This window comes from Lagopus leucura, unplaced genomic scaffold (genome assembly GCF_019238085.1).
Source record: "Lagopus leucura isolate 7727_CA_CO unplaced genomic scaffold, USGS_WTPT01 Super-Scaffold_100014, whole genome shotgun sequence".
NCBI lineage: Eukaryota > Metazoa > Chordata > Aves > Galliformes > Phasianidae > Lagopus > Lagopus leucura.
In genome coordinates this window covers 13727421-13745337 of record NW_024962268.1, presented here as the reverse complement: position 1 = coordinate 13745337, position 17917 = coordinate 13727421, and the positions used below count along the sequence as shown (strand labels likewise).

Below are 17917 nucleotides of genomic sequence, written 5' to 3'. Positions count from 1 at the left end.
CATCGCTATGTCAGGCTCTAATATACCCCGTTTCCAGGAAGATGATTTTAGAAAAATCATAGAATCACAGAATCATAGAATCACAAGGTTGGAAAGGACCTACAAGATCATCTATTCCAACCACCCTCCCATTATCATTGCTACCACAAGCACTCAACCATATCATGCAGCACGTCATCCAGACGCCTCTTGAACACTGCCAGGGATGGCGACTCCACCACCTCCCTGGGCAGCCATTCCAGTGCCTGACCACTCTGAGAGAAAAAGATCTTCCTCATGTCTAACCTAAACTTCCTCTGGTACAACCTGTGGCCATTTCCCCTGTTTGTTGCCTGGGAGAAGAGGCCAAACCCCTCCTCATCACAGCCTCCCTTCAGTAAGTTGCAGAGTGCAATGAGGTCTCCCCTGAGCCTCCTCTTCTCCAGACTGAACAATCCCAACTCCCTCAGCCGCTCCTCATAAGAGTTTAGCTTCATTGCCCTTCTCTGGACACATTCCAAGGCCTCAATATCTTTCCTGTAGTGAGGAGCCCAAAACTGAACACAGTACTTGAGGTGCAGCCTCACCAGTGCTGAGTACAGGGGGATGATCACCTCCCTGCTCCTGCTGGCCACACTATTTCTAATGCAGGCCAGGATGCCGTTGGCCCTCTTGGCCACCTGGGCACACTGTCGGCTCATGTTCAGCTGAGCATCAACCAACACCCCCAGGTTCCTTTCCTCTCCATAGTCATAAAGCAGTTCCAACTTCAAAGTTCAGCACATGCCACTTTCTAATAACCAGTAATCACTGCTAAATCATCTTATATTTTCTGAACATGCATAAATGCCAAGCAGGTACCATGTTGCCCACATGCAGATGACCTTGTTATAACAATGAAGATTGTTTTTATTTCATCAAAACACTATCTGAAATATGAACATACTAGAAGCAAGTAAAACAGAAAACAGTCATGCAAGTTTGGAGAAACAAAAACATAGCCACCTAGAGTTCACATGCATCTCCAGAATTAATATATTTCGCATCTGTTGAACAAAGTACCCGATTTCACATTTGGCATCATAAATATCAAATATGCTGACTTAAATGTATTTTAGAATGAACACATAGCCTTATTAAGTTGACCGACTTAATTTAATGCTTCCTTAATAGTTTACATGACATGGTGACACTGTGACGCTGAACTCAAGAAATCATTTTCACAGAATTTAATTCCACAAGGATGAAGGAAAGCTCTGATAACTATTTTCTTAGCACTGTTCGGATTGAATTCCAGTTTTCCACACCTTCTGCAGTAATTCTAATGAGGAAGAGTATGTCTCTCTGTTATTCAGAGAGGCATTTGAAAAGTGATACCATGATACTGACCATCTTTCTTACAGATATTAGATACAGGAAAGTCATGAAGCTCACATACTATAACTACACATAATAGTTTCTGTGCATAATGCAAAATATTTTCACTTATTTTAAAGAGTAGAACTATTTTTTTCAAACAGGGATGAAAGACATGCAAAGGACTATTATACTATTCTATGCATACAATGCTCTTCCATAAAATCAGTTTCTCTCAACTATTTATGCAAGCAAAATGTATACACCTTCAGCTAGCAGAGTTGGAATTCCAACATCTAAGACCGACTGCAACAATACAATCTTGACCGAGGCAGCTTTGTCTATATGACCTGAAAAACAGATTGAGAAACTGACACATCCACTTGCCTCTTTACTCACTAAAGGTCATCAGATGGTGCAAAACGATCCAAGACTGAACTAAAGTAACATATTTTGAGCAAACCTTTATTATTTAAACCCACATCAGTTGTTAGAGATACAACTTACCAGAATATTGTCCTTCATAAGGCAGATAAACTAGCCTAATTCCCACTGCACACACAAATTCTGAACTCACACTAAAACAGTGCAATTGTATTTGCCTTTAATTTAGGTTATTACTGTTTTTGCACATTTTAGAAGTGTGTAATCTTTTTAATTGAAATTAATTAATTAATCAAAGCCCAAAGGTGAGTCATTTCTCATTGATTTCGTCATGAAACTTTGCCATTCCTACCCAACACTTTACAAATATACACCAAACTTTAATTAACTTTAATTAATCAGAAATCAAGTACAGTTTCTATTAGAAGCTCATAGCCTATCCAGTCTTTACTAAATCAACTCATATTTTTCTCAGTTATTATTATTACATTTAAATCAGAGACAGCTTACAAATTACCTTACAAATATTACAAAAATCTGACATATTATTTGTGGTAAAACTGGGTACTTATTTCAATGGATCTGAAATATATTGATTCTGGAGAGGCACATGAATGCTAACTACTCATGGAAATCATAGTAATTTACTGTCACTCTCTGATACCTACAAGTTACTGCACTATAAACTTTCCCAGATACTACAGAACTTAAAGTATGCTGCTCTAAACTGAAATCAGTATATCTGTTTTAATGTATTTGCTGTTCATTTCAAAGCCAAATTTTGACCATGGACTTTTAAACTGCTAGGAATTGCTGGGTAAGGGATATTTTGAAGAAAAGTCAGTTTGTGACCAAAACAGACCATTCAGTGGTACCTTCATCACTAGTTACTACTAAAATATACAATCAAAGTACACATATTTTCACCAAAAATCAAAATGACTTCTTTATCACCCAATTTATGTGTCATAGCTCAAGAAAATTTGCACAGCCTGGAAAACTTCGAAGTTCTTGAGACTGCTTGTAATGATAAAAGTGTAAAATTCGTTGCTGTGCAAATTATTTACTTGGATATTTCTGCACTTTTAAATGAAAACAAGCATTTTCTTACTACATGGTTTTCCAGTTCCTCTTTTTAAAAATTAGTGGGGTTAATACTAAGTATACAGAGGAACCACATAGTTATCTCTAATTTCTTTAGCTTCCAGAAATAAAAGAGGTCACCACTTCTGAAGCAACATAGATTACACACATTCAAGATAGTTGTTCGGATATATTCATAGATTTCAGATATTCAAAGATCTCAGGCTAGCCCACTTTCCCAATTACATTTATCAGGATAGTTAGCCAATATTGCCAGAAAACCACAGGACAAAAATAATTCTTCACTGGTAACCAGTTACAACCAGTGTGTTTCTCTAGCAGCATGCACATTTACAAACAAATTTCAGAAGGACTAAAGAGTATTAGTACTGATTTGGAAGGAAAAAAAAAAGCAGTAGAATTTACTGTGGCAAATAAATATGAGAAAAAATGCATACCCAATGAGAACAGAACCTACTGAATATTTTGGAACTACAAATTTCTGAGACAAAAATGATAGCTGTAATTATTACTTATGTATGTGGCATGAGCCACAACTGTTTACATACTGTGAAGCTTTTGGTTGTGCTTCCACCAATGTAAGAACAGAGCCCATTTTTAAACAGCCAACATCTTACTAGTAACAGTATCTTCCAAATTAGGAAGCACTAGAAAGCAAATTATCACAAATACTGGAAAAATGTATTTACTTGAAACTTCTTTTATCACGCTATAACAATTCCCTAAAACAATTCTATAGAGAAAAGCTTTTTTTAAGATTTGTGTTGGGAGACACCTAGAAATAATATTTTTCTTGAACATTAAAAAAAAAAAAAAAAAAAAAAAAAAAAAAGAAAAGAAAGGATGCAACTAACTTTGTAGAAAACTTGGAGAAACTAAAGTTTACTATTTTCCAACCCTGAAAAGAAGGGGAAGAAGTAGAAAACCCCAAATCAAGACACAGTCTTCAAAGATTGCCAGCATTTGTCTAAATGGCTTTTATCTAGGGGCTTTTATCTAAAACAAGTTCTAGGCAAAACCAAAACATAAAGCACATTGAGATAATTGTTCTCTCAAATAATCAGACATCTGTTCTTTTATCAGTCCTTCGAACAAAGTGCTCTGCAAGGCGCATGGGGAATACTAGCATCATAGCTCTATAAGGTTCAACACACAGCTTGGGGGTTTCCTGCCAGAGGGAATAAAGCTTGGAGAAGGCATTTTTTCTTCTCTCAATTTGTAGCAGTTTCTGTTTTGCCAGGTTGCTATTAACAGAATCATCTCTTTCAGTCAAGCCACTGTCAAGAAAAGTCAAAACCAGATTCCACAGCATATTTAAAGAAACATTGGATAATAGTTTTTGGACAAAATCATATACCTTCAGTCTTGGAACAGGTACTTGTAGAATAAGCTGCAGTGCTTGAGTACAGGCAGAGGAACAATACTGCTTCCTTTGTCAATTAAGTCAACACACAGACATTTTAATTTTGTTTGTTTGCTTCTCCAAAAGTGACACCTTGAAAGATTAGATGATATCTCCTTCCCTATTAAAGGCTCATTTGCCAACAAAAAAAGTCAGTAAGAGAGCAACATAAGTCACAGCTGGATGTTGAAATGAGAATCGTAGCAGGAGTAAGCAAGAAGCAATCTGAAGAACCTGAAGGCAACTTACCAACACACAGCCATTTCTCAGTCCCAAAACTGACAGTGTGGAAACTACCGCATTTCATTTAAAGCATGAAGCCCTATCTCCTCTAATGCAGTTATTTACCTTAGTACTTTCAGTATTAAGGCAGATGTTCTTTAGATGAAAATATGTATTTGGGTGTGGACTGTGCTGGACTAAATAACAGGATACACAAAAACACTAATCTCAAAATTATTATTTTTTTCCTTTTGGTTTTGCTTTTGCATTGCGTTTGATCTGTTTGACTGCACTTCTGTATGGCATATAACTCAGGCAACAGCAAAAGCATCCATGCCTGTACACAAAAAGCGGTGCTCTGTTACAGACACCGCGGCGAAGCGCAGCCATGCTTCGGAGGTACAGCAGTGGGAGATGAGCTATATAACTGTCAGAACGAGCACCGCGCAGCTTGCAAGCAGATCGCCAGGCGGAAACGACACCCCCACAGCCCGAGCGCTGCGCCGCCGCCATGACGTACTGACGGCGGGAAAGGGTGTAGCGCCACCCCGCGGCTCCATCCCCCGCAGCTCCCGAGAGAAGGCGCGGTCCGCCGGAGCTGCTGCGCGTGCGCACGGCGCTGCCGCTGCGGTTATGGCGGCGCCCCGTAGCCTCAGCGTCTGGCGGTGCCGAGCGCGGTGACGAGCGCGGGCGGCGGGGGATGGCCGAGGCGGGGAACGCGGTGTCCGCGCTGGGGCCGCGGCTGGAGGCGCTGGGCCGGCGGCTGGCGGCGCCGAGGGGAGCGGGCGGCGATGGTGAGGGGCGGCCGTAGGGAGTGGAGAGGGAGGCCGTTTCCCTCGTCCCCGGCGAGCCGCTGAGGGCACCGCCCTCCCGCCAATAAGGAGTCAGGGCCCGGGGCGAGACCGCGGTCCGCGGAACGTTGAGGCCGCTTTGTTGAGCGGGTGGTGAGGCTGAAGCCCGCCCCTGTGTGGCACCGAGGCGGCCGCTGTGCCCGTGCGGTGTGTGGTGCTGCCCGCGGGACCCTCCGGTCGGTGACGGCAGGGCGAGCAGCGCAGAGCCTCCTAGAGAGCTGCGCGTTGTCTGCCGCTGCACGCATCACGAGGGCTGACCCTGCTAAGGGGGCACTGTGTTCTTCTTCAGGTATCTTCTTAGCAAAGGGCTCTGCTGCTCTGGAGAGACTGAAGGACCTCTGTAAAGAAGGGAAAGAGAAAGCACATCATTCCACGATTCTACAGCTTTATACACAGGTAGTGCATACGAAGCACGTTAACTGCCTGCTTTTGGTGTGTGGGAGAAGGGTAGGGTACAGCAGGAACTGATCTGTGTCACCTAGCATGTGTGGTAACACAGAACACATAAAATGCCAGTCTGCTTTTATTTGGTTTGGGAGATGAGTTAAGAATTGACATGTAGGACATAAAGAGACATGAAGAGTTACCTCAACTGCAAACAACCATACTTTTAACTTGTAACTTTTTAAAATTAAGGATTACTTTAAAATTGTAATCCTTTACAAACTGTCACAAGTGTGCGCTTGTTACAGCAGACTACCATCTGATTAGTTTGCTGGTGTTATTTTCACATTGTGTATCTTCTTGCTTCCATAGGCTGTCCTAGACATTACCTATTGTGAGGAAAGCCAGCTTGTGGATGAAGATTTTGCAGGGGAATCTTCATTACAAAAAGTTAAAGAACTTATCTGTATTCTTTCAGACCCAGAAGACTTAGTGAGGGAATGCAGCGTAAATGAAGAAGTGAGTACTAACATTATTCATCCAGAGAATTAACTATTTATTACTTAAAAATCAAAAATCTGATTTGGGTAGTAGCACTTGTTTGTTTTTTTTTCCCCAATGATCTTAAATTTTTTCCAACACAAATACGTTTTAGCTGTATTTAAATAATGATTCCTGAAAATAATTTTTCAAGTAACTTGTGTGCAGAGAATTTTCCTTACTAACATTTCCTGATTCCAGACACTTTTGACAACATAAATGCAAAGTACTGGACATATGACTGAGCACTGTTGTTAAGCACAGCCTTTAAAGAGGGACGTTTAACATATATGCATGCGTGAGTATGTATGTGATAGCTCAGATGGCTTATTTTTTGGCTTATCACAGTTTGCTGGATTTTATTTCAGCCTGTCAACGTCCTTAGTACAGACTTGGTAGAATGTCTTTACTGGAGAAAAGGAGCCCTGTTTTACATGTATTGCCATAGAGCAAAAGAAAGGAGCGAATGGATGAGAGGAAACGTTGCTTTATTTAAAAAGGTAAAGGAGATTTTGTGAAGTGCTCTGAGGGTATGAGTGCATGTAAGTACAGTTAAAAGCATGACTTTTCTCTTTTAAAACTTTTTTTTTTTTTTTCCTCCTTTTAAATAAGACTGAGGAAATTTGTATCTGGAAGTATTTCTGGCTATCATTAAATTAATGAGAATTTATCTAATTTTTTTCCTTTTCTTTTAAACTATATTCAGTGTCTTAATGATGGAGTTCATTACCTGATGAAGATGCTTAGCTTTAGATGCCCTCTTCATTTAGATGGAGATGTCTCACTTCAAGATAAAGACACAGCTAGACTACTCAGTGAAGGTAAAAAAATAAAAAAATAAATAAAAAATACAGCACACACCTGTAACTGCTCCACTTTATGAAATCTCTATTATGTTTGTTTTTTTTAATTTCATTTGCATTCAAAGACTGTCACTTTTTAGAACAAAAGCAGCAAACAAACAAACAAAAAAACAAACAACCAAACAGATATGAGAGAAGTAGGCAGAAGTACTGCTACTGCTTAAAATGTTCAAATGTTAATGCTCAAATAGCATCTTTTTGCTGGACTTGGAAGGCTCGTAAGTACTCTAATATGAATATACCTCACCGTACCAGCATTTAAAGAAATACGGAACTTCTCTAGGATAAATAGGCAAACACAATTAGCAGAGTATTTATATGCCCATCTTAAATATTTAAAAATTATGAAAGGGCGAAGTGGGTGAAGTAATGAGCAAGACCGTAATCCACATTCTCTTTTGGGGAGCTTCAGTCATACAATTGTAGAAATGTGTGCTTTAGTCTACCTCTCAAATAGGCTTATGTTGCCTTTGTCAGCATTGATTACTGTGTTACTAGAAAAAAGTAACAAACTGTATATTTGTTTACAAGAGAAGAATGAAATACCTGATCTAAATTGTGTTTTGCAGGTATATTTAGTGACACGCACTTACTGGCCATGATGTACAGTGGAGAAATGTGCTACTGGGGACTGAAATACTGTAGAGAGGGAAAGCAGGAGAACCTCAAGATGATGAACTCAGTGTCTGGCAGTGAGCTGGGCTGCAGATCACAGGGTGCACTGGTGGATTTCCGAGAGCTGGGCAAAACCATGTTAACAAAGTACATTGCTGTGTGTGAGGGACCTTTAAAAGACCAAGGATGGAACACAACAAGTGCAAACCAGATGCTGTGTTACCTCAGGAAAACCCACAGCTAGAATTGTTGCTGTTGCTCTGCTGGAAGCTGCTTGCTGTGTGATGAGCGCTCATAGGATGACTGTCTGCTCCAGGCTGGGACCTGCTGGGCCTCGAGCCTGCCTGCTCGTACAGAATGTATACTCAGTTGCATTAAAGCGCGAGTTCAAAGAACGCGCGGCACGGCGGTCCAAAGTGCTGTGCGGTAGTGCTTCTGGAACGCGTCACCGTTCAAGAGCTCCATCGAATCGCGGGTGACGTTCCTCGCGGGCCTGCTGACGGCGCAAACTCCACGCTGGCCGCGGCGGTGGCGTGTCCTCCTCCGTGCCCCGGGCGGGCGCCGCCTCCGGCCGCGGTGCGGCTGGCGGCGGAGCGCGGGGGTATGGCGGCGGAGCGCGGCGGGCTGGAGGCGGCGGTGCGCGGCCGCCTGCGCGGGCTGCGGGAGCGCTGGGTGCGGGGCAGCCGGGAGCGGGGTGCGGCGGCCGCCGAGCCGGGCTCCGCAGACGGCGCCGAGGAGGCGGCGGAGGAAGTGAGCGCCCTGCAGGCACTGCCGGTGAGCGAGACTCTCCTTCTTCTCCGGCGCTGCGCGGGACCGCGTAAGGGCGCGGTGTGCGTGAATAACCCAAATTCCTCGCTGCAGCAAGGGAAGGACTCCGCGGTCTCTAGGCCTTCCGCATCGGGCAGCAGGGATAACGCACCATGATGCGCGGCACCCGTGTCCTACTCTCCCTCTGCGCCGCTCGGTTTGTCGGGCTCCCGGAGCGCTAACCCCCTGCTGTGGTTGTTTGCAGATCGACGTGCAGCTGTATATCATGTCCTTCCTCTCTCCCCAAGACCTGTGCCGCTTGGGGTGCACGAGTTGTTACTGGAGGGTGGCTGTGCAGGACCCCCTGCTGTGGAGGAATTTTCTCCTGCGGGATCTCCCGATTTGGACATCTGTTGATTGGAAATCTCTCCCAGCTGCAGAAATTTTTAATAAAGCCTTTTCACAAGTCAGCGATGAAGCCCTGTATGATTATATGGCAGCGTAAGTAGTTCTCTGTTCTCTGATACAATTCACAAGCCCTGCACAGCAGCCCACAGACAGGTTTTATATTTACAGTAGAAAGATTGTGTGGTAAGATGATACTGAATAAATGTTGATGGTTGTTAAACCCATTGCCTCTTTTGGAAATCTGATTTCCTGTTGTATGACAGTTTGGTCAGTTTGGAATTCAGCAGGATGTAAGATGCTTTGAGAAAGCAGAGGTTTTTGTAAACTATACCACAGGAAAACAGGAGAAGCTGCAAATCCTGGTGATGTTGATGAAAATGTTCTTAAGTACAATGGAAAAGTACACTCTTAATAAAAGTACTAAAAAGTATTTCAAATACAGCAAAACTAATGATTATTCCTTATCTCTGAATTAGAGAGATGGATTTCTTCAAGCCAGAGATTGGACTATTCTGTGGATAACTGTTTGGAAGGTCACAGCCAGGGCGTTGTGGTCGTGACTATAGAGGCTGTTCACAAGTGCTATCCCCCATGGGTCCATCTTGGGACCAGTGCTATTCAACATCTTTACCAGTGACACAGACAGTGGGACTGAGTCTACTCTTAGCAAGTTTGATGATGACACCAAGCTGAGCGTGCGTTTGATACAGTCAAAAGGGGGTGATGTTATCCAAAGGGACCTGAACAAGCTTGAAAAGTGGGACCATGAGAACCTAACAAGGTTCAACGAGGCCAAGTGTGTAGTACTGCATTTTGGTTAGGGCAGTCCCAGGTATATGTTTATCCACAAGCTGGAGATGGAACTCATTGAGAGCACCCCTGTGGACATAGTCTTCAGGTTCTGGTGGATGGAAAGCTGAACACGAGGCAGCACTGTGCACTTGTGGCCTAGTTGGCCAACAGAATCCTGCGCTGCAACAGAAGAGGTGTGGTCAGAGGGAAGAGGGAGATGATTGTCCCCCTCTGTTCTCCCCTTGTAAGGCTCCACTTGCAGTACTGCATCCAGGCCTGGCGGCCCCAGCACAAGAAAGATGTGGAACTGTTGGACCAAATCCACAGGAGAGCTGGGAAGATGACTGGAGAGCTGGAGCACCTCTCCTGTGAAAAAAGGCTGAGGGAGTTCAGCTTGTTCAGCCTGGAGAGGAGAAGGCTGTGGCAGTACTTGAAGAGCGTTTACAAGAGGGGAGGATTACACTAGAGGATGGTGAGGCACAGGTTGAACAGAGAAGCTGTGGATGTCCCATTCCTGGAGCTGTTCAAGGCCAGGTTAGGTGGGGCTCTGAGCAACCTGATCTAATGGATGGTGATCCTTCCTATGGTGGCAGGGTTGGAACTGGTTGGTCCTTGAGGTCTCTTCTAATTCAAGCCATTCTAGATTCTTATGCTTTTTGTATTTTATTTTCAAGACTTAGGTGGAAAAAAAAAAAGTAAATATTGAGAGTGCATGGAATAACAAGCAGTACTGTTTTAGTTCTGTTGATTACTGGCTAAAAGATAAAGTCTGTGATTAGAAGTAGTGTAGTTTAAAATCACAGAAACCTCTATAGTGTGTTTGGATGACTGAACAAAAACTCTGTGACAGATTATTCAGCTGTGGTTTTTTAAACTTCAGTTACTTTGCAGTAAAAGTTTTTCATTTGCAGTTACTTTTTCCCAAGATGATTTCATGAAACTTGCTTCATGAAGAAGTGCACTAAGACTCTACAGTCTTTTTGCCCTGCATCCTCACTTTGGATGGGAAAGAGGTACTCTGAATGTGAAGTAAAACATATTTCTCATTTTGAACATAGGATTTAAATGTTCTTAGGTCTGAATACTTAAGAACATCATATATTTGCAACCATCTGTCACTGATTGCCATTGTGTCACAAAATGGGTTGGGTTGGAAGGGACCTTTAAAACCGTCTAGCTCTAACCCCTACAGTAGGCAGAGTTGCCACCCGCTAGATCAGGCTGCCCAGGCCCCCATGCAACCTCTTATCCTAACAGTGCTGTATGCACAGTGTTGGAGTTTCTAATTTTCCTTTTTTTTTTTTTTTTTAATAAACAATAAGATTTATATTAAAGGTTTGAAAAGTCGGTGTTTGGAATCTGGATGAACTGATGCTTTTGCCTGCTTTATGGTGATATCTGAAATCATCAGTTTGGAACTTTCACCGGTGCATTTTCACCCTTTGCTTGAGTTATAGCAGTAACAAAGCATGAGAAGTGTGGGACCTAAATAAATGTTTATTGATTAATACCACTTTTGTATTTTGTGTTTGTATGGGAACTGCTGAGTCACGGCCTGAACCTCTGATTAATCACCTGAGGTGAGCCTTGAGTCAGCCAGAGGAGCACAGCTGAAGGCAATTCACCTGTGCTGCCGGAAGGGGTGGAGCCAGGCTGCACCCCTCCTAGACCTATTGAAGAGCTGGCTACCACAGGGGAAGGATCTCTTCTGGAGATCCTCCTCTTTTGGTATCTTCTAGTGAGCTCAACCCAAGGGTAAGCTCTTCCACTTATTCTCTTTTGCGATCCTTGTTTGCTTTTGCCTTACTCTTTTGATTATATTGCAATTATAACATCTTGGTTATACAGTGTTTAATTTCTAGTTGCATCTATTTTAACACAGATATAAAAAAAGCTGTCCCCAGACCAGAAGAAGTTTGAAATCAAGCCGCCCCCGCTATGGTGCAGTTGCTTCCTTTTTGCAATCGCTGGTCACTCAGTCAGAACCTCGCTTTGCTATGTTTGGGCCGGGTTTGGAAGAGCTGGATGACTCTTTAGTACAAAAGATGATGACGTGCCCAGAAATCCTGCTAGTGGCTGGCTTACCTCAAAGACGAATTCATGGTAACGATAGTGATGGTTATTGTTTGTATTAATTTTAATTTTATGAACAGATATAACAAAAAGCAGGGGAGAAATGGAAAAAGATTTTTTTTTTAATGCTCCCCTTGAGACTCAAAAGCATACTGATTAAAAAAAAAAAAAAAACAAAAAACTCTCTGCATGTATTTATTCAAAAGGATAAATACAATAAGCATTAGAATAAGATTGTTGCTGCAGTAAATTTAATGATTTCATTAAAGAAAAATCAAGGGTATCAAGATTTTGTTATTTTTTTTCTATTTTGATCCTAATTTCCATGTCAGAATTGCTGTGGTAATAGAAATTTTCCTTTAGATCTTGCTTGCAGTTAAGTGGTTAAAAACTAGGTTTGTGTTTTTTATGCAGGAATTCAAGACTGATCATGTATGTGATTCAGTCACCCAGTGTCAAACAGTGTAAACTCCAGAGTTGTAGGACCATGAAAAGGAATTTTGACAAAGTTTAAAAACTTTCTTTTTAACGTCTGTAATTTCACTTACGTCCAGACCTCACAAAAACTTTATTTCCTTTATTTAAACGCAGCACAGTTGGAATGATTACATTATCACTGTAAGAGGTGTGAAAATATGGTGTGAAAATAGAACTTCTTAGTTACCTTTTTTCTCTCATTTTCAATTCAATTTGTTGTAAATAGTCCAGAAACTTTTCTGTGCTAGTTTAGGGTGACAGACACAAGTCTAACTCCTCTCTTAGCTTTCTAGGTTCGACCCTAAATGTTAAATGTATGGAAATACCTTCTTGTTTTCTTCTAATGCTGCTTATTTTAGTTAAATTAACTGTCTGTGTGGCCAATTTAGAGCAGGTGTAAAATTTCATCATGAAATAATGTATGCAAACTACCCCTAGCAGCAGCATGTTTGTATGTATCCATTTTACCGCACCACTGCATTTTTCAACCTGGAACTTAATTGTATTCGATGACAAAGTGTTTTTATGCTTTCTTTCCTGTAGGAATTGGATCAGGAGTCAGTTTTCAGATGAATAATAATCAAAAATTCAACATTGTGACGTTGTACTCAACCACCAGGTAAGATTACTTCTCCACAGACAAGCACAATTTTTCAGTTGTTTCATACTTCTCATGTTTGTTTTGGTTTTTTTTTAATGTGACTCCTTATAAACTGAAACTTCAATACATATCTTCACTCTTTCTCTTCCCTTCTTCAACTGCTACATTTTCATATGGAAGTAATAAACTTATTTCCCTAATTTTATATATTTATCGTACGTATTTGTTACACATAACAGGTCCTCCTGTCCCTCTTGATACCTTAAAAGACAATAAACATATGCTAGTTTGTGTTTTCGGGTATATTTTCATATGCATCTCACAAATCGCTTGTCATCTATAAACATACAGTAGAAAAAATGGGTGGGGAATGAAAATTTTTGGTGGCTTAGAATATTTTCCTTCTACTTTACTATGCTGCCTAGATTTTGTTTTGCATTCTCTACTTAATTAACCTGACTACTGAAATATTTTAATATCTTGTAGTGTGGAAAGGAAGAGAGCGAGAGAAGAACAAGCTTCTGTTGTGAATAAGATGTTCTACCAGCAGAACAGCACTGCAGGGAATCAACAAGCTGTGCAGTACAACGTAATAGCTCAAGTTAAAAGGGTGTGCGAAGTAGTTGATGGATTCATTTATGTTGCTAATGCAGAAGCTCATAAAAGTAAGGAACTTCTCTCTTTTTTGTTTTAATATTTTGTGAATGGTATTTTACGGATGGTTGGAATGTTGTAACGATCTGTGAAAAGAATGAAATACATGAAAATCCATGTTCAGATTGCTTCACTTTAGTGCTGTTTCTTCAGGTCTTACTCAGAGGTTACCTATCCTAAACACTTTCCATTATTTTCCTGTGAGGGGTTATGTCCCCTGGATTTGGTTATAATTAACATTGGTAAGGCAGTTATTTAAGCTATATCTGGTAAATGATTTGAATTTAAATATATATACACACACACATACACAAACTAAACAGAAATAAAACAAAAAACCTTGGGGGTTAGGAAGGAGGAAAACCTGGAATGATAGTAGTGATGGAACAGTCTGGAAACAGAGCCTTCACCAGAAAGACTGCAGTGTAAGATGCAATTAATCCAGACCAGGATGGTCATATAGTAAGACGAGTCCAAACAAGCATCATGTTAATTGTCTTTACATACATCAGCTTTAAATGGATGAAAAGTGTTAATTCAGGAAATAAGAGGTATACTGAGGCTGCAGACTGTATGTATAGTGTGTCAGTATTTCTCAGTGGCTTGTTGTAGTCTTGGACTCTGCGGGGTACCTGGAAAACACTGTGATGTTAAGGACTTGATTAAGCAGTATGTGTAATTTATAGAGCTCTTTAAATAACACCTAAGTTTGGTGTAAAGACAGATGATCTAGCCTTGAGAGTAGCAAACTGGATAATTTGCCTCTCTTTCTTCCAGTCCTCTTTCCTCAACTCTGAGACCTTAGGTGTCTGAAAATTAATACGCATTTGGGAATTATATTTTACATACCTGAAAATTGTTTTATATACTTGAAAAAATATATAAATAAAATAAAAACAATTGAAAATTAATATGTATGAATGTTCTCCTTGAGGTTTACATGTATTTAATATTCATGTATTTATTAAAAATTGTTTCCTAGAGCATGATCGTGAGGAGGAACTGGCTCATATTTTGGCTATGATTGATCCAGCCCTTGGGCCTCCTAACAGACCTCTGCTAGTTCTGTCTTGTGTCTCTCATTTTGGTGTGGAAAGGATTCCTTGTGTTCATATGGCACATCAGCTGCAACTAAATCTGCTACCTCGACCCTGGATGGTACTTGCTTTTAAATCTTCTGTTTCTAGATGGCTCAAACGTAATGTAAGATCATTATAGTTCCTGAACTGTACCTATATAAGAAAGTGTACAGCTTTCAACAATACTATATAACCACTCCACCTAAATGAAGAATTTAGTGTATCTGGTCCTGTAAGATAAGCATTAGCCAAGCTGACCATAAAGGTGGTTTGGCCAGGTGTCCACACAAGAAGCTTCAGATGGAGCCAAAACGGGAAAGAAGTGTGAAGTGCTGGTCTTGAAGGAATTAAGGAAAATTCAGTTAAATTTGAATTTAAATTTTCTGAATCTCAGCCCAAAGCCTTAACTATAGGATGGATTTCTCTGATGTTTTTCATGAGTCTCTTAATTATCACTTGTTTGGCATGATGTATTGAGAGAATGTAATTGTTTAGTCTAGTTTGGTTAGTCGGTTTATTTGAAAGGAATCTTTGGAGACCATCTAGTCCAACTGTCTGATCTCTTCAGCTAGCCAAAAGTTATAATATTTTAATGAGGGCATTATCCAAATGCCTCTTAAACACTGGCAGGTGCAGGCATCAGGCACCCCTCCCAGAGGCCTGTTCCAGCCTCATGGTGAATACCACCCTCATGGTGAATAAACGTTTCCTAATGCCCAGTCAACCTCACCTGGCATAGATCTGTGCCCTTCCCATCCTATCATCTCAGAAACAGAGTCCAGCACCTCCCTCTCCACTTCCCCTCCTCTAAAGTTATAGACTACAATGAGGTCACCTCCTGACCTTCTCTTCTCCAGTCTGGACAACTCAGGTGTCTTCAGCAACTTCTCACAGGACATACCTTCCAGCCCTGTCATAGTGAAGTACTTTAACATCCTTTTTTTTATTAAACTGCACACAATATTCAAGGTGAGGCCACACCAAAACTGAAGCAGGAGCATCATTTCTGGCTGACTGTGCTGTTCAGTGTCCTCAACAATGTGTTTTGCCCATTTGGCTGTCTGGCTCATGCTGAGCTGCTGTCACCAGCATGCCCAGATCCCTTCCTGCTGACTCGCTTTCCAGCCACTCCCATGTGCGCCTATGTCTGGCATTGCTCTCTCCCAAGAGCAGTTCCCTGCATTTCTTTTGTTGAACTTCACACTGTTGATTATTGTCTGGAGGTTCAAGGTATCTGCATCTCTTTTCAAGGCTTTCAGTGAGTCAAAGCACCTTCTGATATTACAGCAAACTTACTGAGAATGTATTTCACTTCTGCATCTAAATCACGGATAGAAATGTTGAACAGAACTGGTCCTTCTGTTGAACCTTGAGTTCTTGACAAATCAATTCTTCTTTTTTTTTTTTTTACCTGAAGTGCTGGACCAATTATTTCATGCTTGCCAAGTGGAATATTTATCATTATGGCTCAGTTACGTGTAACTTGTTTTCTGATAATGTTGTGTAGGAAAAGAAATCCCAATTTGTTTCCTTTGCTTTCTTTAAGAAAAATCTTCAGAAGCTTTTTCTTTTCAGTGTAACATCTGTAATAGGCACTTTATAATACATTACAAAATCCGAAAAGAAATAATACGTCTTGAATTGTAATTGAATTTTGTTGACATTTTTTTAGAGGGATTTTCAAGTAGCTTCTCATCTGTAACGTAAATCAAATGTTCTCAAGTAGCGATTGAAGTAATTGAAATTAAATTCACCAGAATATCAAGAATGCAGGGCTTTTCTAATGAATCTCATAATTAATTCTTTAAAAAATGTTTTCATTTTGCACCTTGCTTTCAGGAAACTTGTGCTAAGGGTTTGGAAGTGAGTGGTAAAAATGTAAATTTGATAGATTTCTGACTCTAAAGATAAACATGGAGTGCAGCTAAAATATGATTACATTGCCTGTTAACTGTAATATATGAGATTTAAAAAATATTCTTATTTTTACAGGTGCAGGACACTGTAGCTGCAACTTTAAGTGGATTGCTAAGTGGAATTGAATGGCTCTTGGAGGAAGCGGATTGTAAAAATGCACAATAGTTGAACTTATTTTGTTTTACTGTGTAGAGACTTCTGTGTTTTAAAATTCGCACGAAATGGGAATGTCATCCTGAGTCAGAAATATCAGAAAGAAGATTTAAACCAAATTCTAGCGTATATTTCAATGCACATAAAAAAATTAACATTGTTAATTAGAAGAACAAGTAAGGGTTCTTGGGTTCCTGCAGCTGATGAAGAATTGGCTTCATAAAGGTATCTGGGTGTTTGGTTGTGTTTTTGTTTTGTTTTGTTTTGTTTTTGTGTTAGTTTCTTCTTTGAATCTAGGGCCTTCAGAGTGCAATCTTTCCTAGGAATATCTGATAATCTAATCTTTTCTGTAAATATACCAAACACTAGGTTAATTTATCAGCGTAGTCGCATTGCACATATCTCGCCTTTAGTTATTTTATTTAGTTAATATAAATTCAGAGAGAGCTCAGCAGTGACAGTTGTCTGACCAAAGAAAATACACTACATTGTTATCTTGCTCTTGGCTCATCTTTTGTAGGTTAACAGATAAATAGTATATTTTTCAGAATAATATATTTCTCTCCTTTTTTTTCCTTCCCCTGAAGTAATTAACTCTGTGATAAGAAATAGTGCTTAGGGGAGAATTATCAGAATTTGCAGAAATGGACAAGTAAAATCCCTTCTGTCAGTCACATGTTTCTTGTTTGTCATCTTATTTGCCAGTACACCACAAAACACTTAAGCATCTTCAACATTCTGCTGCAGATAAATTAGTTTAAACTGACATACATGTTGCCATGAATGAATATTAAGTGGAATGAATAATCTTTCAGTGCTCAAGGACCTGTCAGTTACTCAAATAATTGTTGCTATTTGCAGATGTGAAATATTTGACTTAAAATTTTCTACACAGTTGCAAATATTTTTGTAAAAAGGGAAACAGCACTTCAGATCTGGAATGGTAGTTTTTTTGTATTGTTGTCTTTTGAGATAGTTCTGCTTCTGGTCTTCCACCTTTTAAACAATTTTTCACAGAGTCACAGAATTGTAGGGGTTGGAAAGGAGCTCCAGAGATCATCGAGTCCAACCCCCTGCCAAAGCAGGTTCCCTACACCAGGTTGCACAGGTCAGCATCCAGGCAGGTCTTGAACATCTCCAGAGAAGGAGACTTTTTTTTAATTGTTGAATGAATATTCAGAGACTTCCCTTAGCTTTTTTTTTGCCTATGAATGTATTTGTTCTGTTTTGTTTGTAGTTTATTTTCTTTACCTTTCTCCATAGAAATGCAGTCGTCTTGAAAAACTTTTTAGTGCCTAGATAGATAAATGGCTACA

The 17917-nt window shown here is 40.3% G+C and overlaps 2 protein-coding genes across 2 annotated transcripts; both read left to right on the top strand.

Moving 5' to 3' along the window:
- Positions 1-5147: 5147 nt before the first annotated feature.
- CUNH5orf51 (chromosome unknown C5orf51 homolog) lies at positions 5148-8116 on the top strand. The gene is made up of 6 exons (XM_042875524.1): positions 5148-5241; positions 5588-5694; positions 6055-6201; positions 6591-6722; positions 6929-7043; positions 7655-8116. Exons 1-6 carry the CDS (start codon positions 5148-5150, stop codon positions 7942-7944), a joined length of 885 nt encoding a protein of 294 aa, XP_042731458.1. The 3' UTR covers positions 7945-8116.
- A 187-nt stretch (positions 8117-8303) lies between these two features.
- FBXO4 (F-box protein 4) lies at positions 8304-17688 on the top strand. The gene is made up of 7 exons (XM_042875522.1): positions 8304-8474; positions 8713-8948; positions 11530-11750; positions 12741-12816; positions 13285-13463; positions 14435-14610; positions 16524-17688. Exons 1-7 carry the CDS (start codon positions 8304-8306, stop codon positions 16611-16613), a joined length of 1149 nt encoding a protein of 382 aa, XP_042731456.1. The 3' UTR covers positions 16614-17688.
- Positions 17689-17917: the final 229 nt, after the last annotated feature.

Excerpts from the sequence above, each read along its gene's own strand:
- FBXO4 (XM_042875522.1), top strand. The coding sequence starts at position 8,304 with ATGGCGGCGGAGCGCGGCGGGCTGGAGGCGGCGGTGCGCGGCCGCCTG. Across the intron at positions 8,475-8,712 it reads GCGCCCTGCAGGCACTGCCG|ATCGACGTGCAGCTGTATAT; the intron begins GTGAGCGAGACT and ends GGTTGTTTGCAG. Across the intron at positions 11,751-12,740 it reads ACCTCAAAGACGAATTCATG|GAATTGGATCAGGAGTCAGT; the intron begins GTAACGATAGTG and ends TCTTTCCTGTAG.
- CUNH5orf51 (XM_042875524.1), top strand. The coding sequence starts at position 5,148 with ATGGCCGAGGCGGGGAACGCGGTGTCCGCGCTGGGGCCGCGGCTGGAG. Across the intron at positions 5,242-5,587 it reads GAGGGGAGCGGGCGGCGATG|GTATCTTCTTAGCAAAGGGC; the intron begins GTGAGGGGCGGC and ends GTTCTTCTTCAG. Across the intron at positions 5,695-6,054 it reads TTCTACAGCTTTATACACAG|GCTGTCCTAGACATTACCTA; the intron begins GTAGTGCATACG and ends TTGCTTCCATAG.